The sequence below is a fragment of the Budorcas taxicolor genome, chromosome 5 (genome assembly GCF_023091745.1).
Source record: "Budorcas taxicolor isolate Tak-1 chromosome 5, Takin1.1, whole genome shotgun sequence".
NCBI classification, from domain to species: Eukaryota; Metazoa; Chordata; class Mammalia; order Artiodactyla; family Bovidae; genus Budorcas; species Budorcas taxicolor.
The window spans coordinates 55101942-55126601 of NC_068914.1; the positions used below are offsets into that span (position 1 = coordinate 55101942).

At 38.3% G+C, this 24660-nt stretch overlaps 1 protein-coding gene across 1 annotated transcript in view; it reads left to right on the forward strand.

The window, feature by feature from the left end:
• Nucleotides 1-24660, forward strand: part of PTPRQ (protein tyrosine phosphatase receptor type Q) — a 236614-nt gene that overhangs the window by 32309 nt on the left and 179645 nt on the right. Inside the window, exons 11-16 of the mRNA XM_052639801.1 lie at nucleotides 708-869; nucleotides 968-1147; nucleotides 1750-1857; nucleotides 1988-2269; nucleotides 13369-13551; nucleotides 13911-14012. Of these exons, the coding sequence (XP_052495761.1) occupies nucleotides 708-869; nucleotides 968-1147; nucleotides 1750-1857; nucleotides 1988-2269; nucleotides 13369-13551; nucleotides 13911-14012 (1017 nt within the window). The remainder of the gene's footprint in view (nucleotides 1-707; nucleotides 870-967; nucleotides 1148-1749; nucleotides 1858-1987; nucleotides 2270-13368; nucleotides 13552-13910; nucleotides 14013-24660) is intronic.

Genomic DNA, 24660 nt, shown 5'->3' on the forward strand with positions numbered 1-24660 from the left:
AATATGTGCTTATTTCATTTACTGACATGTTTTTCCTGGGCAAAGAAGACAATTTTTAGAAGACACTAAAAATTAAGAGGCCCATGATTTCTGATACAGATTTTTTTTTTAATACTTTGTTTGGCCTAAGCACTAATTATCACTGTTGGAAGTGCACAGTCTAAATAAGTTAAAAAAAAAAAAAACAACTAGCTTATTTTTTGAAATAGGGATTTTTTGAAATCCTTGTTCAGATATATTTATGTGGCAGTTTTATAAGTATGCTTGTTAAATCATTAATGGATTTAGCAAATGTGTGGTGAGTTTTGAGTCCAAATAAAATCTTATTTCCATGATTTTTATATCATAATTCAGCACTGACTTATAATATTTCAATTTGCTATCACTGCACAGTTGTTTTTTAGGAAAAGAATTCCTAACCTGTCTTTTTTAGAAAGTTATATTTTCTCAAAACACTAATCTCTCATTCTGGGATAGTGTATAACAGCTAGCAAAACTATATTATGAGCACAAAATGTCTATATATGTTATTGGAGTACATTCAGTATATTTATTATTAATTATGTGTCTACCTTTAATATAAGGGATTACATGGAGAGATTAATGGATAGTGTGAAATTGGGTTTAAAATTTCACTGTGGAAGCAAAATGATTTTGATCACAAAGCCAAATACTTGTTAAATTTTTTAAAAACTGATTTCAAATAGGAACTTCAAGGAATCAGTATATCACTGACATTGCTGCTGAACAGCTGTCCTACGTTATCAGGAGACTTGTACCTTTCACTGAGCACATGATTAGTGTATCTGCTTTCACCATCATGGGAGAAGGACCACCAACGGTTCTCAATGTTAGGACACTTGAGCAAGGTAAGAATATATTTCCTTTGAAATAGCTGCCTGCAGATATTGCTCTGGTACATTGTAATACTTTTCATTCATATTAATTTTTCATTCTTCTTCTCAAGTGCCAAGCTCCATTCAAGTTATAAACTATAAAAATATTAGTTCTTCATCTATTTTGTTATATTGGGATCCTCCAGAATATCCTAATGGGAAAATAACTCATTATACAATTTATGCAATGGAACTGGATACAAATAGAGCATTCCAGATGACTGCTATAGATAACAACTTTCTCATAACAGGTAGAACAGAATTTTGTTTTGACGTTCTTATTCTGATGGAAAATGCACATTTCTCTATGCCATTAAACACTGCGGGGTACATGTTGCATCACTGAAAATTTTGTTGTGCTATGCTCCCAAGGATATCTTTAAAAATACTTGCAGAAATAACTTCATTAAATGTTGTTTTTCTTTCACTATATTTATCTGCAAATAAAGTCATCAGACCACAGGTATCCTAAGAATATACTTGACCTACAGAATTTTATGCCTGGTGCATCAAAATAACTCAGTACTGAAGGCTTGATTGACTGAATGTGACCATTGGCTGAAGTAATTGAGCTGACGTGGTGTTTGTGCCAAATCAGCTACATTCCTTGCAGTGTGCCAAAAATTGCTTCTTCAGTCTCAGACCACTGCCTTGATCTTTTAGGAAAGAACTAAAACCTCATCAAGATGGAAGGCTCCCATACCAAGGAAGTTTGGGAGATTGGGATTATAGGAGGCTGATTTAGAGGACCAGTCTCCCAGATAAGTTATTTTCACTAGCCTTGGTGTTAAACGGCACTAATCCAGGAATAGTATTCTAGGGACTTTGAACAAATGGCCTATTTTCCTTACAGGGTTAAAGAAATACACAAGATATAAAATGAGAGTGGCTGCCTCAACCACTGTTGGAGAAAGTTCTTTGTCCGAAGCAAATGACATCTTCGTGAGAACTCCAGAAGATGGTAAGAATGTTAGGTGCAGTGTTAATAAAAAGAAGCAAGTGGTGTTGCATGCTTACTGTCATCTCCCTCATGCTGCTTTAGTGTCTGAAGCAATAAACATGAAAAAACACACATTGTTTTTTTCCCCCAGAACCAGAATCGTCACCTCAAGATGTTGAAGTTACCGATGTTACTGCTAGTGAAATAAGTTTGAAGTGGTCACCACCTGAGAAACCCAACGGGATTATTGTTGCCTATGAAGTGCTCTACAGAAATGTAAATACCTTATTCATGAAGAACACCTCAACAACAAACATAATTTTAAGAGACTTAAAACCTTACTCCCTCTATAACATTTCTGTAAGGTCATATACCAGATTTGGCCATGGCGATCAGTTATCTTCTATACTTTCTGTGAGGACTTCTGAGACCGGTAAGTTTTTTTCCCCATACATATTAATAAAGTAAACATGGCCGATAATTGTCATATTGTTTTATATTTTACATAACCTGAAGTCTGTCATTCTGTTCTGTATAATCCAGGAATTTATATGATCTTTGTGGAAAGGTGTGAGAAAAGACTTGCTGTGTAAATTTTTAAAATCTGATTTACATATAAGGGATTAAAAGTCAGTATTTTTTTTTTTCCAAAGGAAGTATCTTGAGAAATCAGAAGTCCTTTCAGTGTACCTATAAATTAGGTTGCTTTGAAACTAGGAAATAGCAGAGACACATTCATAAGAATAGAATCCTATACTATATATAATCTATATAAATTCTGTATACATCCATATGCATCTATCTATAGATATATCTATATTTATACATGTGTATGTATAAATGTGTGTGTGTGTTAGTTGCTCAGTCGTGTCTGACTCTGCAACCCCATGGACTGTAGCCCAGCAGGCTCCTCTGTCCAAGGGATTCTCCAGGCAAGAGTACTGGAGTCGGTTGCCATTTCCTTCTCCAGGGGATCTTCCCGACCCAGGGTTCGAACCCACATTTCCTGCATTGCAGATGGATTCTTTACTGTCTGAGCCACACATGTAAATATGTAAGTAGATACATATCTATAGATGTATAATCCAGGTATCCTGGATTTCAGGCAGCTTCTTTGCCATCTGAGCCACCTGAGAAGCCCATAGATGTATATAGACTTAATACATGTAAATTCTATACATCTATCTATGTATGTGTGTATATCTATATACATTCTTGAGTATGTATGTATAGACAGAGGTGTAGAGTCTGAGAACAGAAAGGACATGCCTGGGAAGCCTTACAGAGGAGGCAGCATTTGACCTTAATCTTAAAGAATCAGGTGGAATGGACATTATATAGGTTGTTGTGGCCAGGTGTGTATCCCATATAAATGAAATAATGTAAGCAAAGAATTAATTGTGTTTCAGTTTCAGTGTACAAGAGCAAATAGCACAAAGTAAGACATTTGATGATCTTAGTGCATTGTTTATATTTTGCTTATAAACACATATTGGAGCATCACTTTTAGGCCAACTCTGTAGCACATGGCTAGAATTAAAACTAAATGTAAATTACTGTTTTATCCCCACATTTAAAAAAAATAAACATTTGTTGACTAGCTACTGGTTGACGATTGGAGTCACTGTTCCTATACATCATAATTGGCTAAATATCAGCAATTTCTTATGGTTCATCCAGATGCTGTTGGTGAGGCCCTGTCTCTGACCTTTGAGGAATCAGGGATCTAGTAAACCAGCTTACCTTTGGGCAAAAGTACTCTCTTGAGACTGGTCACAGAAATTAATAAAATACCTTGATATACAATTGACCATAGAGGATGACACAGATGGTAAAGAATCCATCTGCAGTGCAGGAGATCTGAGTTCGATCCCTGGGTTGGGAAGATCCCCTGGTGAAGGGAATGGCAACCCACTCCAGTATTCTTGCCTGGAGAATTTCACAGACAGAGGAGTCTGGGGGGCTACAGTCCATGGGGTCACAAAGAGTCAGACACAACTGAGCGACTGACACTTTTTTTTTCCTACTTTTCATCCTCTTGAGACTGTCACATAAATTAATAAAATGAAATGACATAAAACTGTCCATAGGGGATGACAACGGTTGTAATGGCAGGAATGAGTAATGAAAATAGCGTTTTTTAAAAATCATCATAAATTGTATATTATGGTGCAAAATAGTTGTTATTATATATATTAGCATGCTTCATTGCTTTTAGAAATATATGGAAAATAAGTATTTTTGAGAAAAGTCTCTACCTGGTTTCATTTTACACCATGTCAAGGAAAGAAGCATATTTTAAGTACCTCAGCATATTCTTCTATTGACTTTCACAAAATTTGTCTTTTTAATTCTACAATAAAGCAATAAGGTATTATTATCTGCATTCTTAATAAAAAACAGGCCTGCGAGGTTCATCCATTCAACAAATATTCAGCAAATAGTTTATACTATAGCAACCTTTCCCTGGGCTATATTAGCACTGTACAAGAAAGTGAATTCCCACCCTCCTAAAGTTAATATTAATGACTGGGTGTTTCACAGGCAATGGAATCAGCATCAGTGACTTTTCCTCTAGATCATGTCTAATACAATTGAACCACCAATTTGAGGTTTTTTTGCAACAGAGGTAACTAGAATTTTAAACACCATCTCAAGGTGTCATTTGAAGCAGGATGTATTCAGGAGCAACTGTTTACTCCCAGGGATCAATGTTCTTGTTAAATACAATAAATACACCCTCTACTCTTACTCTAGAGATCAAGATCCCACTTTTCAATACTGTTTCATGAGAAACTGAGAGCTGTGCTAACTCAGCTAACTAAACAAGCCAACTACAGCTAATTAATAGTGTTATGCTGCTAGTTACAAATAGGAGTAAATTACTTGTTCAGACGTTTTATCTTGATTGGGGAATTAGAGTTTATAATGCTTGAAAGTAAAATCCTCATGTGTCAAGCAGGAAAAATCAATATAGGATTTGATCTTGTGTGTGTGTTTTAAGTATAGAATGTGCACTTAATAAACAAACGAGATTAGTTTATATTTTCTCATGCTTAGGGCACAATAACCACATAAAGAACTTTAAGTTCCCATACAGATTACCCTTTGATGATCTATATATGTATATTTTCTTTCCTTTCTTTTTTTAAGATATAATTTTCTTTACAGTAAGCCTTGAGTAAGTCTGAATTGGGGCAATAACTGCTAGGCGATTGTAACTTAGTTGTTGATCAAAACTTTGTGTGGGACTGTATAAATTTATTCATGTTAATGAAAGGCATTTTATTACTTTCTCTATGTAAAACTATCTATGCCAAACAATAATCTTCTGGCATACCCAAGATAACGTCCCACTATTTTAGGATGATCATGAACTGAATTATTTATTTTTAGTTTTTAATAGCTCTAGCTTATTTCAACTGATATAATAATTATTTTTCATTCATGAGTTATCCATTTTACGTGATACTTCTACAATTAGAAGCCCCATGCTATTTCAGAAAAATTTAAATATGTGATTACTCTCCAAAATCACCAAGTCATTAAATCTATCTTGCTTTATTTTCCCTGAAGATCTAGCATGGGTTATCCCCTAGGGAGAAATGAATAAAAACACATAGGATGTCAGCCTGGGGTCAGGGCTGCATATTTATATCCTGACTACTGGTGGTAGGCAGGTAAATCCACAGGGATGAGTTAGCAAATTCCAATGAGAATTTTTCAAAATCCCAAGTTCTACTGATTTATAAAGCTCAAGTATAGCATCACTAATTCCTTTTTTCCCTTGCAATTAAAGAGCTATTGAATTCAATCTTACTTTCCTTAGTTGTAAGTTTCTCCTTTGTTTTAAATATGTTCTGTACCACCTTGAGCATAGGTTTTCATTCACTGAACAGACTTTTTATGGATTCCATATCACATACTACCACTGAACTAGGCACTATAGTTACAGCAGTAAATAAGGCAGGATTTCTGTCTTTCTGGAACTTAACATTCTCGAAGGGTCAGAGAAGACAAGCCAGTAAACAAATAATATATATGATTTTTGATACTGGCAAATTCCTTGAAAAAAAAAATCAGGGAAAGAAAAGAGAGTTATGGAAGAATGAGCAGGCAATTTGAGATGGAAGACTGAGAAAAGGCCTCTCCGAGGAGGTTATATTTGCCTAGAGATATTAATAATGTGTGAGATTTACTTAGATGAGGATAAGGAAGAAAACGTTCCAGAGGAGGAATAGCAATTACCAAGTTCCTGAAGAGGGAAGGCGCTTGGTGTGTCTGAGGGAGAGGAGACCATGTCTCTCATTTGAGCAGTGTGAGCTATGGGATAGAATTCGCAGATGAGGGGGAGAGAGAGGCAGAGGTGGGCCACACCTTCGTGGGCGCCATACTAAGGTATGTGATGTTTAATTTCAATGTGAAGCTATTGGAGAATTAGGCGATGAGAATTTGGTATGTTTTAAAAGATTTCTTCTGAATATATTGGATGTGGGAATAAAGAGGAAACTCAAGATTTACTATCAGGTTTTTGGCCTAAGCATCTTGGTGAATGAGGTGCCATTTACTGAAATGAGGAAGTCTGGGGAGGAGATCAGGTTGGAGAAATCTCAGGAGTTCATGTTTTGAACATGTTTGAAATACTCAAGTGCCTGTCGTGAAGGCAATTGGGCATATATGTTTAAAACTCACAGAAAGGATCCAGGATTGAATATACAGTCTAAAAGCATCACCATATGTTGGGTGTTCAAAGTCAAGGATGAGGTAAAGTCACATGAGGGTAAGTGCAGAGAGAGTTGAAAAGAAGCATACTGCTGTGTCCTCGGGTAACAGGACACAGAGACTTTGGGAAGTCAAGGAGGAGCCAGTCAAGGACGGAGCAGGAGTGGCCAGTGAGGTCGGGGGAAAGTCAGGAGAAGGTCATGTCTTGGAAGTCTAATGAATAGATATTTTAAATTAGAAGCAACTTGTTTCCTACGTCAAGTGCTGCTGACTGTGAAGTGTGGTTTAGTCACTAAGTCGTGTCTGACTCTTGCTACCCCATGGACTGTAGCCTGATGGGCTTCTCTGTCCATGAGATTTCCCAGCCAAGAATACTGGAGCGGGTGGCCATTTCCTTCTCCAGAGGATCTTCCTGATCCAGGGAATGAACTTGCGTCTCCTGCATTGCAAGCAGATTCTTTACCACCGAGTCACCAGGGAAGCTCCTGACGGTGAAGTGATAGCACACAGTTGATTAGTGGTTCGGCAAGACGAAGGTCATTGATGACACCATGAGAGTACGTTTCCTGGTTAAAAATGAGGAGAAAATGCCCAACTGAAGTGGGATTAAAAGAGCATGATAGGCAAGAAAGTGGAGAAAATGGGTAAAGGCAAGGTTTGAGACATGTGGATATAGAGTGGAGGACAGAATAGAGCAATAACTGATGTGTGTTCACGTGTATATGATGTGTGTGTGTGTGTGTGTGTGTGTGTGTGTGTGTGTGTGCTCAGTCACCCAGTCGTGTCCGACCCTTTGTGACCCCATAGACTATAGCCCACCAGGCTCCTCAGTCCACGGGATTCTCCAGGCAGGAATACTGGAGTGGATTGCCCTGCCCTCCTCCAGGGGGTCTTCCCAACCCAGGGATCGAACCAGGGTCTGCTTGCAGGTGGATTCTTTACCTGCTGAGCTACCAGAGAAGCCCCATACAATGGGTGTGTCATGATAGAAATAATTCAGTGATGAGAGAGAAAATAAAAATACAAAACGTCAAGTCTAAAGTCTAACTAGGTAGATGGAATGGAATTTAGTGCAGAAATGGACTAGGTTTTAGATAAGAAGGCAGTTGAAGATGAGTGGTAGGAAAACGTATAGTCTTCTTTGACTGTTTTTATTTTCTCGAAATTAGAAGCAGGTATATCAGGTCTGAATAAAGAGAGGGAGGAGATACTGGATGTTTGTGGAGAAAAAAGATGGTGAAAACAGGCATAACAGTAGAAGACTGAATTAACTGAAAAATAGATAGGCTGCCGAGTGATGGAAAAAGACTGAGATTTGAGGTTATAAATTAAAGTAAGGCTAGTCAGCATGGAGTGGTATTTTATTCAGACATGTTCACCTGTTGCATTGTGGATGTAGACTAGCCCTGAGTTCAGTTTAAACAACGTTGAACTTTTGCCAGAAAAGTAAGATAGAAAAAGGAGTTGGTGGAGACTGCTAGGGAGTGGCTCTAGTGATAGGCTGTCTGAGCTGAGTAAGCAGGGAGCTGAGGATGTTAAGCGTGGTGATGGACAGTAAAGACTTGGTGAGTGTCAGTGACCTGTTGAACTGACAGTGTAGTGGCTGGTCAGCTGGAGACGTAGAGAGTTGCCAAAGAGAGGAATATTGGCAGTTATTGGTAATGAAGGCCTCAGGTGTTGCTATGAAGGCTGCTGATTAGAGGGAGGTGGAGGAAAAAAATATTGGAATTGTGGAGCTCAAGGAATATAGAGTCTAGGGAGTTACACAGGTTAATTCCATGATCCAACCAGTCGATTCTGAAGGAGATCAGCCCTGGGATTTCTTTGGAAGGAATGATGCTAAAGCTGAAACTCCAGTACTTTGGCCACCGCATGCGAAGAGTTGACTCATTGGAAAAGACTCTGATGCCGGGAGGGATTGGGGGCAGGAGAAGAAGGGGACGACAGAGGATGAGATGGCTGGATGGCATCACGGACTCGATGGACGTGAGTCTGAGTGAACTCCGGGAGGTGGTGATGGACAGGGAGGCCTGGCGTGCTGCGATTCATGGGGTCGCAAAGAGTCAGACACGACTGAGTGACTGAACTGAACTGACATCTCACAGTGGTAGAGAGGAGGTCAGTTGTCAGGTGACTGCATTTTTAAGATGTTTGGAGAAATGGCAGAGAACCACTGGATAATTGTCTTACAAGAGGGGTAACACCTAGAGATTTTCAGGAAGAGGAAAGAACAAACCTTGATACGGAAAGGGTTCTAGGCCCTTTGGTTCCAGAGATGATGAGAGAAAAACAAATAGCTGCCAACCCAAGAGTATTATGTTGTAGTATTCTCAAGCAGTTTTAAGATTTCACTTAGAGCCGGAAGGTTAAGGAAGCAGAATACTTGAGGATTTTTGTCAATTTAATGCATTGGTTTAGGAAGACACTAGGGAAGATTTTGAGTTGGGGAGGGACTGTAGGATTATATTGTTATATCAAGCTGTGCATTAAATTAAAGTTCTTCCCAAAGTTTTGGAAATGTCAGCATTTTTATGGAAGTTTTTCCTGTTAAGTCTGCCTTAGATGCAATACACTCCATAACAGGTAACAGTGGGGGTGAGGGGTACTTTTCTATATTTTCAAGGATCTGAATTTTCTTTATTAAATTTATTAGTAGCATATTTATATCCATTGTATTTAGAATACCAGTAAAAAGGTTGAATTCTTTCTCTTGAAGGAAAAGAACTTGCAATGGCATTATGAGTATTGGCAATAATAATATATATATCTAATTTATATTGTTTAAACCTCAAGTTAATCATTATTGTTCTATGAAGGCAATTTTAAACCATTATCTTTCCAACTATGGTCTTTCATCTCCTGCAAGTATTTTTCTGTGTAAATGCATTGCTTACAGTTTCAGCTAGTGAGATTGCACTGATGGCTTTCTCTCTGTTTCTGACTGGCTGACTATGTTGGTATTTTGCTCTTGTTAATTTTTCTGTGTAGAGAATTCCAGTAGTTTTTCAATCGGTATCACTTTTCTGTCTAATTGTGATCTAAGTTAAAGTTGAGTTTCTTCAGAGAGAATGTGTGTTTGCTTCTGCTAATTGCTTTTGAGTAATGGCAACTCGGTATTACAAATTCATTTTAATTTCTATTCTGAAGTAGAGGTCTTTTCAGGCTATATTTGTTGTTCAGTTGCTCAGTTGAGTCCAACTCTTTGCGACCCTGTGGGCTATAGCATGCCAAGCTTCCCTGTCCATCACCAACTCCCAGAGCTTGCTCAAAGTCATGTCCATTGAGTTGGTGATGCCATCCAACCATCTCATTCTCTGTCGTCCCCTTTCCTTCTGTCTTCAATCTTTCCCAGCATCGGGATCTTTTCCAACAAGTTGGCCTTTCACATCAGGTGGCCAAAGTATTGGAGCTTCAGCTTCGGCATCAGTCCTTCCAATGAATATTCGGGGCTGATTTCCTTTAGGATTGACTGGTTCGATCTTGCTGTCCAAGGGACTCTCAAGAGTGTTTTCCAGCACTACAGTTTGAAGGCCTCAATTCTTTGGCTCTCATGCATTTTGGGGCTTCACTCGTAGCTTAGTTGGTAAAGCATTTGATATGGTAAATGTAAACAGTCTGCAGTAGGTAAAGAATCTCCTGCAATACAGGAGACCTGGGTTTGATTCCTGGGTCAGGAAGATCCTCTGAAGAAGGAAATGGCAACCCCTTCCAGTATTCTTGCCTAGAGAATCCCATGGACAGAGGAACCTGGCAGACTACAGTCCATAGGGTTGCAAGAATCAGACATGACCTAGCAACTAAATACCACCACCATCCTTTTTTATCATACAGCTCTTGCACCTATACGCAACTATTGGAAAAACCATAGCTTTGACTATATAGATCTTTGTCAGCAAAGTAATGTCTGTGCTTTTTAATATGCTGTCTAGATTATAACTTTTCTTCCAAAGACCAAGTGTCTTTCAATTTCATGGCTACAGTCACCATCCCAAGTGATTTTGGACCCCAAGAAAATAAAGTCTATCACTGTTTCCCTCGTTTCCCCATCTATTTGCCATGAAGTGATGGGACCAGATGCCATGATCTTCATTTTTTGAATGCCGAGTTGTAAGCCAGCTTTTTCACTCTCCTTTTTCACCTTCATCAAGAGGATCTTTAATTCTTCTTTGCTTTCTGCCATTAGGGTGGTGTCAAATGAATATCTGAGATTATTAATATTTCTCCTGGCAGTCTTGGTTCCAGCTTGTGTTCATCCAGCCCAGTGTTTCACACGATGTACTCTGCATCAAAGTTAAATAAGTAGGGGTGACATTATACAACTTTCACATACTCTGTTCCCAATTTTGAATCAGTCCATTGTTCCATGTTGGTTCTAAGTGATTATATATGTTCCATGGATCTGGGCCATGTATGCTCATAGGGATAGGCTTACAGTTCCAACAGTGCAGAGGTTTTTTTTTTTTTTTTTCTTTTTTCCTATTCTGCCTCTCCATCCAGAGGCATGATGAGAGGAAAAAAGTAACTTTTCTGTCCTCTTTTTCTTGGTAGGTTTCCTTCTCACTCCTTGTTCTGTGAGAGTGAGCATACCACATTGTACAAGTCTAGGGAGAACCACTCAGGTTCTCTTCAACTCTGCTGAAGAATTCAAAGTGCCCCCAGAACTGGCCCATATCGTGGGTCTTGTTGAAATTGCATTCTTTGGGGATCCAACACTTGATGCAGGGATATTTTTTACCCTTCTCCTGGCCCAGGGTTTTACCTTCTTTTTCTGGCTCTTCACACAGCAGTTAATACAGAAACTCAAAGTCACAAGAATTGACCATTACCCTGTAAGTCAGAGCAGGCTTTAGTTCCAGCTTTCATATCAGGACTCCTATTTTTACTGTGCTTTTTTTTTTTTTTTTTTTTTGTATTTGTTCATGGTCCACCATAGATTTCTGACTTCTTTGCCAGCTCTGCAATTCGTTACAAGAAAAAGCTTAACTTTATGTAAAGTTTTACTCCTTTTAATTATAATGATCATTCATTTAGTGTAGCTTTTCCACTATCCAGTTTTCTAGAATTGGAATCCCACATGTAGTATTAGTAGTTGATTATATGTAGAGAACCATTTTGTGGCCATTACATTCAATATAATAAAAGCATTAGTAGGTACAGGAAACTGGTGTTTTATTTACTGATAAATTGTATCCTTGGGCTTCCCTGATGGCTCAATGGGTAAAGAAACCGCCTGCAATGCAAGAGAAGCAAGAAATGCAGGTCTGATCCCTGGGTCATGTAGATCCCCTAGAGAAGAAAATGGCAATCCATCCAGTATTCTTGCCTGGAAAATCCCACGAACACACAAGCCTGGCGGGCTACAGTTTGGGAGGTCACAAAGAGTTGGACAAGACTGACTAAGCACACACATCCTTGCTGCTGCTGCTAAATCGCTTCAGTCGTGTCCGACTCTGTGTGACCCCATAGACGGCAGCCCACCAGGCTCCGCTGTCCCTGGGATCCTCCAGGCAAGAACACTGGAGCGGGTTGCCATTTCCTTCTCCAATGTATGAAAGAGAAAAGTGAAAGTGAAGTCGCTCAGTCGTGTCCGACTGCTAGCGACCCCATGGACTGGAGCCCACCAGGCTCCTCCGTCCATGGATTTTCCAGGCAAGAGTACTGGAGTGGGGTGCAGGAGACTGTTTTGTTACCAGGTTATTATATCCTTTCCTGTTATCTAGCAGAGGATCCTTGCCTTGTCATAGATCATATTGTATATCAAAACTAATCTATTAACCATTTAGATGTTGTTATTAATGGAAGGCAGAATCAGTTTTTGAGTGTTTTCAAGTTCCCCTTCTTGTACAGTTAGCCTGTACCTGTGGGCCCTGAATCCACAGATTCAACCAATTGTGCACTGAAAGTATTTGAAAAAAAGTTGCAGAAAAAATGTTCTAAAAAGCAAAACTTAAATTTCCTGCATGCTGGCAGGCAACTGTTTACATAGCATTTCCATTGTATTTACAATTATTTACATAGTATTTCCATTGTATTAGGTATTATAAATAATCTAGAGACGATTTAAAGTATACAGGAGGATGTCATTAGGTTCTATGCAAATACTGTGCAATTATATATAAGGGACTTGAGCATACTTGGAGTTTGGTATCCATGAAAGGGGTCGGGGCATGGGGGCCCTGAAACCATTTCCCTGCATGTACTTCGGGACCACTGTATCTGCATGTTCTGCTCAGTAAGACAGTTTAGTACAGTCTCAAGTATTTTGTTAAAAAATATCATCCAATAAACTTTATTCTGTAGAGTTGCAGTATGAATTTTCTTTGAGATGAAAATTTTCTTGCACAGTTGCAAGTGCTATAATATACCCATATTTTTCTATGTTTAGGATATTTATTATAATTGCATTCTAGTGAATGTTCTGATTGTGTGTGTGTGTGTGTGTGTGTGTGTGTGTGTGTGTGTGTGTGTGTGTGTGTGTGTATGGGCTTTCTTGGTGGGTCAGTGGTAAGAATCCCCCTACAATGCAGGAGCCACAGGAGACGCAGGCTCGATCCCTGGGTGGGAAGATCCCCTGAAGGAGGGCATGGCTACCCACTCTAGTATTCTTGCCTGGAGAATCCCTTGGACAGAGGAGCCTGGCAGGCTACAGTCCCTGGGCCACAAAGAGTCAGACATGACTGAGTGACTTGACAAGTGTGTATCCTAGACCGCTGGGGTGAAAACATCAGCAGAATACATTATTAGCGTAGAATTGTTTATGCTGTGTGTATATATATATATATATATATATATGTAAAATTTTTTTTTCAGTGCCTGATAGTGCACCAGAAAATATTACTTACAAAAATATTTCCTCTGGAGAGATTGAGCTGTCATTCTTCCCTCCAAGTAGTCCCAATGGAATTATACAAAAATATACAATTTATCTAATGAAAAGTAATGGAAATGAGGAAAGAATGATAAATACAACTTCTTTGATCCAGAATATTAAAGGTAAAAAAATATAATGTTGGATATTTATGTTTATTTTGACTGAGTGACCACAAATCGTTGGCTTGTTGTTGTAAGTAAGTGTGAAGTGTAGTTAGTTTTATGCAGAGTGTGACAGTTCCGGCTCTTTGGTTCAATAAGGTAGGAGTCTATTGCAGATCACATGAAAAAAGATTCAGTTCTTTTCCACATTTTCCTATATTGTTCTGTCTTCATAATAGGAGTTACTATTCCAAGAACTACATTTTCACTTAGTTTTCACTTTTGGAAGGTTGTTAAGAAACATTTCATAGTTGTTTTTTTTTTTCCTGCATATAATTAAAGGTTATTTTGTAAGTCTTATCTATCTTATTTCTATTTAGGACTGAAGAAGTACACACAGTATACAATTGAGGTGTCAGCTAGTACACTCAAAGGTGAAGGAATTCGGAGTGCACCCATAAATGTGCTTACTGAAGAAGATGGTAAATATAGCAGTGAAGAGTTGATAAATTTTTAATCTGTCACGTTTCAAAAAACATGTATATAAAATGAAGATATAGTGTAAGAATTCTCCTTGCCTTGAGTAGCACTTACGTGCTGCATCAGCTTTATATGGAGGTTTCATTGCCATGGTTTAAAAGAAGCTTGCAAAGTCATATTTATGTTTAGTAAAATCAGGTATAAAATGCATTTTTTTATTCTTAAGTCATTCATATTCTGTAAAAAATCAGTAATTTTTTCTTCCATGGGAATTTTTAAGGCTAAAATTTTGGTGCAAATAGCTTGAACATCAATCTGCATATGTTATGACCATGTTTTTCACTTTTAACATTCACAAGAATAGACATTTAATAAGTTTTGTAGTAGATTCTGTTATGTCAACCTGCAGCATTTTTTAAATTTATTTTTTATTGAAGGATAAAATGTTGCTTTACAGAATGTTGTTGTTTTCTGTCAAACCTCAACATGAATCAGCCATAAGTATACAGATATCTCCTCCCTTTTGAACCTCCCTCCCATCTTCCTCCCCATCCCACCCGTCTAGGTTGATACAGAGCCCCTGTTTGAGTTTCCTGAGCCATACGACAAATTACCATTGGCTATCTATTTACATATGGTAATGTAAGTTTCCATGTTACTCTCTCCGTACATCTCACCCTCTCCTCCCCTCTCCCCATGTGCATAAGTCTGTTCTCTGTCTGTTTCTCCATTGCTGCCCTGGGAATAAGTTCTTCAGTACCATTCTTCTAAATTCCATATATATGTGTTAGAATATTTACCTTTCTCTTTCTGACTCACTTCACTGTGTATAATAGGTTCTAGGTTCATCCACTTCATCAGAACTGAATCAAATGCATTCCTTTTTATGGCTGAATAATATATACCACAACTTCTTTATCCATTCATCTGTCGATGGAAATCTATGCTGCCTCCATGTTAAGCTATTGTAAATACTGCTGCAAGGAACAATGGGATACTTGTGTCTTTTTCAATTTTGGTTTCCTCAGGGTATATGCCCAGGAATGGGATTGCTGGGTCACATGGTGGCTTTATTCCTAGTTTTTAAAGGAGTCTCCCTTCCATCTTCCATACTGGCTGTATCAATTTACATTCCCAACAACAGTGCAAGGGTGTTCCCTTTTCTCCACACCTTCTCCAGCATTTATTGTTTGTAGACTTTTTGATGATGGCCGTTCTGACCAGTGCGAGTTGACTTTGTAGTTTGTGGTTTTGATTTGCATTTCTCTAATAATGAGTGATGTTGAGTATCTTTTCATGTGTTTGTTAGCCATGTTTGTTTGTTTGTTTCATATGTTTTCTTTGGAGAAAAGTCTGTTTAGTTCTTTCCCCCACTTTTTGATTGGGTTGGTTGTTTTTCTGGCATTGAGTTGTATGAGCTGCTTGTATATTTTGGAAATTAATCCTTTGTCAGTTGTTTCATTTGCAATTATTTTCTCCCATTCTTAGAGTTGTCTTTTCACCTTGGTTATAGTTTCCTTTGCTTCACAAAAGCTTCTAAGTTTAATCAAGTCTCACTTGTTTACTTTTGTTTTTATTTCCATTACTCTAGGAGGTGGGCCATAGAGGATCTTGCTTTGATTTATGTTGTTGAGTGTTCTGCTTATGTTTTCCTCTAAAAGTTTTATAGTTTCTGGTCTTACATTTAGGTCTTTCATCTATTTTGAGTTTATCTTTGTGTATGGTGTTAGGAAGTATTCTATTTCACTCTTTTACATGTAGCTGTCCACTTTTCCCAGCACCATTTATTGAAGAGGCTGTCTTTGCCATATTGTATATTCTTGCCCCCTTTGTCAAAAATGAGGTACCCATAGATGCATGGGTTTATTTTGGGGCTTTCTATCTTGTTCCATTGGTCTATATTTCTGTTTTTGTATCAGTGCCGCATTGTCTTGATGAATGTAGCTTTGTAGTATAACCTGAAGTCAGGAAGGTTGATTCCTTCAACTTGATTCTTCTTTCAAGACTGCTTTGGCTATTTGGGGTCTTTTGTGTTTCCATATGAATTGAGAAATTTTTTGTTCCAGTTCTATGAAAAATGGCATTGGTAATTTGATAGGGATTGCACTGAATCTGTAGAGTGTGTTTGGTAGTATAGTTATTTTCACAGTATTGATTCTTCCTACCCAGGAACATGGAATATCTCTCCATTTGTTTATGTCATCTTTGGTTTCTTTCATTCGTGTCTTATAGTTTTCTGTGCACATTTCTTTTGTCTCCTTATGTAAGTTTATTCCTAGATATTTAATTCTTTTGGTTGCAGTGGTGAAGGTGCTTGATTCCTTAATTTCTCTTCCTGATTTTTCAATGTTTATTGAAATGCAAGTGATTTCTGTGTATTGATTTTGTATCCTGCAACTTTGCTAAATTCAATGAATAGCTCTAGTAATTTTCTAATGCTATCTTTAGGGTTTTCTATGTATAGTATCATGTCATCTGCAAACAGTGAGAGCTTTACTTCTTCTTTTCCAATCTGGATTCCTTTTATTTCTTTTTCTTTTCTGATTGCTGTAGCTAGGACTTCCAAAACTATGTTGAATAATAGTGGTGAAAGTGGACACCCTTGTCTTGTTCCTGATCTTAGGGGGAATGCTTTTGGTTTTTTGCCATTGAGAATAATGTTTGCTGTAGGCTTATCATCTATGGACTTTACTATGTTGAGGTCGGTTCCTTCTATGCACATTTTTGAAGAGTTTTAATCATAAATGAGTGCTGAATTTTGTCAAAGACTTTTCTGCATCTATTGAGATTAGTATATAATTTTTCTCTTTCAATTTTTTAATATGGTGTATCACATTGATTTGCATATATTGAAGAATCCTTACATCCCTGGAATAAATCCAGCTTCATCATGGTGTATGAGCTTTTTGATACATTGCTGAATTTTGTTTGTTAAAATTTTGTTGTGGATTTTTGCACCTATGTTCATCAGTGATATTGGCCTGTAGTTTTCTTTTTTGTGTTGTCTTTGTCTGGTTTTGGTATCAGGGTGATGGTGGCCTCATAGAATGAATTTGGTAGTGTTCCTCCCTCTGCAATTTTTTGAAAGAGTTTTAAAAGAATAGGCATTAGCTCTTCTCTGAATGTTTGATAGAATTCTCCTGTTAAGCCATCTAGTCCTGGGCTTGTAATTTTTCAGAGATTTTGGATCACAGCTTCAATTTCAGTGCTTGTAATTGGGTTGTTCATAATTTCTTCTTCTTGATTCAATCTTGGAATTTTGAACTTTTCTAAGGATCTGTCCATTTCTTCTAGGTTATCCATTTTATTGCCTTATAGGTGTTCATAATAGTCTCTTATAATCCTTTGTATTTCTGCGTTGTCTGTTGTAACCTCTTCTTTTTCATTTCTAATTTTGTTGATTCTTCTCTCTTTTTTCTTGATGAGTCTGGCTAGAGGTTTGTCAATTTTGTTTATCTTCTCAAAGAACCAGCTTTTATTTTTATTTATCTTTACTAATGTTTCTTTCATTTCATTTCTGCTCAGAAATAAGTTTCTCTTTCCTTCTATTAATTTTTTTCTGGTTCTTCTTTTTTCTTCTTCTTCTGGTTTTTTCTTCTTCTTTTTCTGGTTGTTTTAGCTGTAAAGTTAGGTTGTCTGCTCGATGTTTTTCTTGTTTCTTGAGGTGGGATTGTCTTGCTATAAACTTCGCTCTTAGAACTGCTTTTGCTGCATCCCTTAGGTTTTGAGTTGTCATGTTTTCATCATTATTTATTTCTAGAAATTTTTTTATTTCCTTTTTGATCTCTTCAGTAACCTATTGGTGATTATGTGTTGAAATGTGTTATTTAATCTCCATGTGTTTGTGTGTCTTACACTTTTTTTCTTGTAATTGATATCTAGCCTCATAGCATTGTGTTTGGAGAAGATGCTTGATACAATTTCAATTTTCTTAAATTTACTGAGGTTTGAATTGTGACCCAAGATGTGGTCTATCCTGGGGAATGTTCCATGTGCACTTAAGAAGAAGGTGTATTCTTCTGCATTTAGATGGAATGTCCTGAAGAGGACATCCATCTCATTAAATGTATCATTTAAGACGTGTGTTTCCTTATTAATTTTCTGTTTTGATGATCTGTCCATTGGTGTGAGTGGGGTGTTAAAGTCTCCTACTATCATTGTGTTGCTGTCAGTTTCTCCTTTTATGTCTGTCAGAGTTTGTCTTATGTATTGAGGTGCTCCTATGTTGGGTGCATAGATATTTACAATTGTTATGTCTTCCTCTTGGATTGATCCCTTGATCATTCTGTAGTGTCCTTCCTTATCTCTTGTAATATTCTTTAAGATCTATTTTGTCTGATATGAGGATTGCTACTCCAGCTTTCTTTTGCTTCCCATTTGCATGAAATATATTTTTCCATCCTCTCACTTTCAGTCTCTATGTGTCTTTAGGTCTGAAGTGGGTTTCTTGTAGACAGTTCATATATATGGGTCTTGTTTTTGTATCCATTCAGCTAGTCTGTGTCTTTTTGTTGGAGCATTAATCCATTTACATTTAAAGTAATTATTGATATATATGTTCCTATTGCCATTTTCTTAATTGTTTGGAGTTGATTTTGTAGATCTTTTTTCTTCTCTTGTACTTCTTGACTATATAAGTCCCTTTAACATTTGTTGTAAAGCTGGTTTGGTGGTAGTGAATTCTTTTGCTTGTCTGAAAAGCTTTTTATATTTCCATCAATTTTGAATGAGATCCTTGCTGGGTAGATTTTTCCCTTTCAGTACTTTAAATATATCCTGCCATTCCCTTCTGGCCTGCAGAGTTTCTGCTGAAAGATCAGCTGTTAAGCATATGGGGTTTCCCTTATATATTACTTGTTGCTTCTCCCTTGCTGATTTTAATATTCTTTCTTTGCATTTAGTCTTTGTTAGTTTGATTAGTATGTGTCTTGGCGTGTTTCTCCTTGGGTTTATCCTGTATGGGACTCTGTGCCTATTGGACTTGAGTGACTATTTCTTTTTCCATGTTGAGGAAACTTTCAACTATAATCTCTTCAAAATTTTTCCATATCCTTCTGGGACCCCTGTAGTTTGAATGTTGGTGCATTTGATATTGTCCCAGAGGTCTCTGGACTATCCTCAGTTCTTTTCATTCTTTTTACTTTGTCCTGCTCTTTAGAAGTAATTTCCAACCTTTTATCTTCCAGTTCATGGATTCTTTCTTCTGCTTCAGATATTCTGCTATTGATTCCTTCTAGAGTATTTTTAATTTCAGTCATTGTATTGTTTGTCTCTGTATGTTTATTCTTTAATTCTTCTTCTTGTTAATTGATTCTTGCATTTTCCACATTTTGTTTTCAAAGTTTTTTTATCATCTTAATATAATTATTCTGAATTCTCTTTCAGGTAGTTTGTCTATTTCCTCTTTATTTGGACTTCTGTGTTTCTAGTTTGTTCCTTCATTTGTGTAGTATTTCTCTGCCTTTTCATTACTTTTTTTTTAACTTTTTGTGTTTGAGGTCTCCTTTTCCCAGTCTTCAAGGTTGAATTCTTTCTTCCTTTTGGTTTCTGCCCTCAGGTGGTTTGTGTAGGGTGAGATTTGTGCTGAGTTTTTGTTTGTTTGTTTTTCCTCTGATGGGCAAGGCTGAGTGAGGTGGTAATCCTGTCTCCTAATGATTGGGTTTGTATTTTTGTTTTGTTTGTCCTTTAGATGAGGTGCCCTGCACAGGGTGCTACTGGTGGTTGGGTGATGCCCGGTCTTGTATTCAAGTGGTTTCCTCTGTGTGAGTTCTCACTATTTGATACTCCCTAGGGTTAATTCTCTGGTAGCCTAGGGTCTTGGAGTCAGTGCTCCCACTCCAAAGGCTCAGGACTTGATCTCTGGTCAGGAACGAAGATTCCACAAGTGGTTTGTTATGGCGTTAAGTGAGATTAAAACAAATATACAAAAATGAAAAACCAAAGTGAACCCCAGGAAAATGGCAGTTACAAAATCAGCCAAATAATACTTAAAATAATGGAATATATACATATACATATAAACCCAAGTCAAATAGTAGATTGACCCAGTGAACAAAGGAAATCAAAAATTATATTTACCTGTTAAGAACAAAACTAACTAAAGCACGAACTGGAAAACAAAACTAAAGCAAGGTGCCAAGTAGGGAATAAAGCAATGAAAACAAAACTAACAAATATGTTGAGAGGAAAGGAAAGAAAGAAAAGAAAGAATAGATATGCCAAGTTAAACAGAAGTAGATGAAGATTTATATACATTAAAGATTAACTGCAAGGGGAAAAGAGCAGTAGGGAAGGCAAACAAAGGAATAAATGTTGAAAAAATAATAATGTTTAAAAAATTGAAAATTAAAATTATAAAGAAAAAAAAGAAATAAAAAAGAAAAAAAGAAAAATTCCATAGAACTGCAAAAGTCCAATGTAGAGGCAGAGGTTTATAACAATAAAAAGTGTGACTGAATATACACATATACATATATACCCATAAGCAAAATCAAAACAGTCCAACAAAAATAAAGTACAATAGATTGACCTGGCGAACAAAGGAAAGCAAAAGTTATATTTACCAGAATAAAACTAACTAAAGCACAAACTGGAAAACAAAACTAAAGCAAGGTGCCAATTGAGGAATAAAGCAATGAAAATAAAACTAACAAATATGTTAAGAGAAAAGGAAAGAGAATAGATATGAAAAGTTAAATAGAGATAGATAAAGATTTATATACATTAAAGATTAACTGCAAGGGGAAAAGAACAGTAGGAAAAGCAAACAGGAATAAATGTACAAAAATATAATGTTTAAAAAATTAAAATTAAAAAAGAGAAAAATTCCATAGAACTACAAAAGCCCAATGTAGGGGCAGAGGTTTATAACAACTAAAAAATGTGACTGAGAAGGAAAAAAAAAGCTCAAAAGCTTAATTAGATTTCATATTGCCAATAAAATCAACAACTACAACAGACGGGGGGTAAAAAGAAAAGAAAAGTTCCAAAAGAATCTACAGAAGAAGTCAAAACATAAGAATAATAAATGTTTTTTTGAGTCCCTGCTGTCAGAGTCCTTTCCCTCGCTGGGAGTCACAGCCCATCTCACCTCCCTAGGATGCCCTCCAACACTGTGCTGAACTCTGGACCTGCTGTGGGGGCAGCTCAGATTCTAATCTGGTCCGACTTCTGTGTGTTCTTGCCTCCAGTGTCCACAGCTATCAGAGCTAGGGCGTTTTCTTTTGTCGGAGCTCTCAATGACCTTTTATATATTCCATAGACACATAGTCTGCCAGTGGACCATGTGGATTTAATCTGCAGCTTGTACAGATGCTGGGAAGGTTTTGGGTCCTCTTCCTTAGCCACATCGCCCCTGGGTTTCAATTGTGGTTTTATTTCCACCTCTGCATGTGGGTCGTCCACTGGGGTTTGCTCCTGTGGCTGCCCTGGATGGCTTAGGTTTGCCCCTGTGAGGGCCAGGCATGAGGTGGTGCAGCTGCTTGGATCACTGGGGCCTTGGCAGCACCAGGTACTCAGTTGGGTTGGCGGCTAGGGCAGCAGGAAATACAGTGCTCTAGAAGGGTATGGTGACCAGTATTGGCCAGTACGCTCCAGTATTCTTGCCTGGAGAGCCCCCTTTCTGATAGAGGAGCCTGGCAGGCCACAGCCTACAGGGTTCCAAAGAGTTGGACATGAATGAAGCAATGCTGTGTGCATAGAGGCAAGACATTTTTTTGCCTGTGGCAGCTTTGCCCAAGTGAGAGTTGAGTGTGAAGGTGGTGCAGCTCCTTTCCTTGCAGGGACCCAGGTGATGCCAAGTGTGCAGGTGCACAAACTGCCTCTGCTGCAGGAGTTATGGCCCTGTCAGCATCTTTCTTCAAGCTTCTTGCTGGTGATCGGAAGGCCTCTTTGGTCGGTGTTTCTCCGTACCCCACCTGTTCAGGCACTTGGAGGGCTCCCTGGCCTGGGGTCCTTCTCTGTTGTTAGGCATGTCTGGCACATAGAAGGGCCCCTCTGGCTGGGGTCCTACTCTGTAGATCAGTGCATCAGTCACTTAAAGGAGCACACTGGCTGGGGTCCTACTCTGTAGTTCAGTGCATCAGGCGTTTAATTGGCCAGCCTTTCTATTGTTCAGCTGCTGATACTGTTGCGTGGGGGGCGAGAGGCCATGGTGATGGCTCCACCCCCTGCATGTGACTCAGCAGTATCGCCTTGCTTCCATGGCTGCCTGGCTTTCCTCCACAGACATTTCCCACCACAATCTTCTCCCTCACATCCCCTCAATCCATCTCTCTGCAGTCAACAGCCGCCCTCTTCCTGAGATTGCTCCACAGTCCCTAATAGACTCCAGCTCCCAGCCGCTGTGCTTTCCAGGAGACCAGCATTCCTATAAGGGGTGTATGGCTGCCACAGATCAGCTGTTTCACTCTCAGCTGTCAATGTTTCTCCTCTGACTCAGACAGTTGTCCCGCTGTGGGGATCGGACCCTGGCTTCAGTTCCCCCATCGGCCAAGAGCAGGTCCAGTCCTACTAACACGCCTGTTTTCCCCCCTAGTTCCTTCATCCTACCAAGTTTTGCGTGGTTCTGTATGTTATTTTCCACTGGTCAGGTACTCCTGTCCGCTCTCAGCTGGTGTTCTACATGGACTTCTGTGTCTGGCGGTGTGTTCCTGATGTATCCATGGAGAGAGATGTACTCCACATCTGCCTGCTCCTCTGCCATCTTGTTCTCTCCTTAAGTTGCTTTCTAATCTGTTGCTTTTAAAAGCAAAAACATCCCGGGAGAACAGAACTCATAACCTTTATCCTGTGCCAGGTATATTACATACATGTGTCATTTCATGCCCAGGGCAACCTTTACGGAGTCCAAGCTCGTTCTGCTCACTACACAATAAGTCAATGAATCCGAGACAAGGTGTTGGGATCAGGAAGGGCCTGCAGCATTTTTTATGTTATTAAGATTAGCTTGTGAATGAGTTCAGGCTATTTACCGGATTTCTCTCCATAATTTGCCAAGATGCTATTCCTGAATGTTGATAGCCTTCATTTTCAACTTTTAAGCTCATCTTTCTTCACTTGAATAAAATCAACTTTACTACTGAGACCACTTTACAATGCTACTTCACCAAGTTTTAGACATATTATCATGCTAAAAAGAAAATTACTTTTGAGAGATGCATTTTGGATTTGGATTTGCGTTTTATGTTTTTTACATTGTATATTTTGAGAATATTCTTCTTCTGCAAAAGTCAGTCCCATTGCCAGGAGGAGTAGTTCTGGATGTAACATGTGTTTGTAGAGTATCTTTTTTCACCCTCTCAAGCTTTCCCCATCTACCCATTGAATTGTGCTTTGTGGATGTTCAGATAACAGTCATTCACCTGGCGCCCCAGTTTCTGTGTCTTCTGGTGGGTTAGTTTTCCTTAGTCATTGCCTCTGCTTCCTTTGCTTGTTTCTTCAGCAGAACTTACCTGTCCAAATTTTCATTTTTTCAGTTAGATTTTTCTTGCTCTCAAAGTGAAAATTTACCAAATAAATGAATTTTCCCCGTGGGACAGTGGTTAAAGGCTAGGGTAGAAGCTTAGACTGTCTTCTATCTTAGATAGAAAGTCTCAGTACAGATGTACTGTCTCAGAAAGATGTACTAGATTATTTTAGCAATGCCCTACTAGATATAATACCCACTTCTTAATTTCTAATCTAATTAAATTGCCCATGTAGTAAGAATTTGAGGTTGTTTATGAAGGAAGCTAGACCAGTAGACAGCATATGTTATTATTTTGAGCAGTCAGTTTATTACTGCTCACGTCAATACTTTCAAATTATACCTGGGCTGTTCAAAATACAAAGACATCCATCTAAGTCCTTGGCTCAGTCATTGACCTAATTGCTAACAAACAGGGTGAAGAACAAAACCCCCTTATAGAAAAATTACAGCAAACCTAGAATGGATAAAGGCCTCAGAAGTTTTGCTTATTGTTGGGTATTAGGAACTCCTTATCTTCTTTAGAAGAGATCTAAATTTGACAAATGTGTAGACAAAAAATTTTTATAATTATAATTACTGGTATAAGTGTTCATCATCACAAAAAAAAAAAAAAAAAGAACTTTAGCTGCTCTGAGGTGTCCAGGAAAATGTAGCAGATTAAGTTATGTTTAAGCTCTGACCTAAAGCAAGGGATTCCCTGGTGGCTCAGATGGTAAAGCGTCTGCCTGCAATGTGGGAGACCATGGTTCAATCCCCGGGTCGGGAAGATCCTCTGGAGAAGGAAATGGCACCCCACTCCAGTACTTTTGCCTAGAAAATTCCATGGATGGAGGAGCCTGGTGGGCTACAGTCCACGGGGTCGCAAAGAGTCGGACAGGACTGAGCAACTTTGCCTCTGCCTGAAGCAAGATAAGTAGAGGGAGGGTTAGGGATAGGAATGATCATGCCTAGCAGAGAAAGTAAAAGCCTTATGAAGACCCTTCTTATCTATACTCATATCTTTGTCATGATGAGTTGGATAGATTGCAAAAGACATTGCATTTATTTATTCTAATTTTTCCAATTTCACTTTTAAAAATCGCATTTCTGAAATGAAAGTGAAAGTCACTCAGTTGTGTCCAACTCTCCATGGTATTCTCCAGACCAGAATACTGATGTGGGTAGCCATTCCCTTCTCCAGG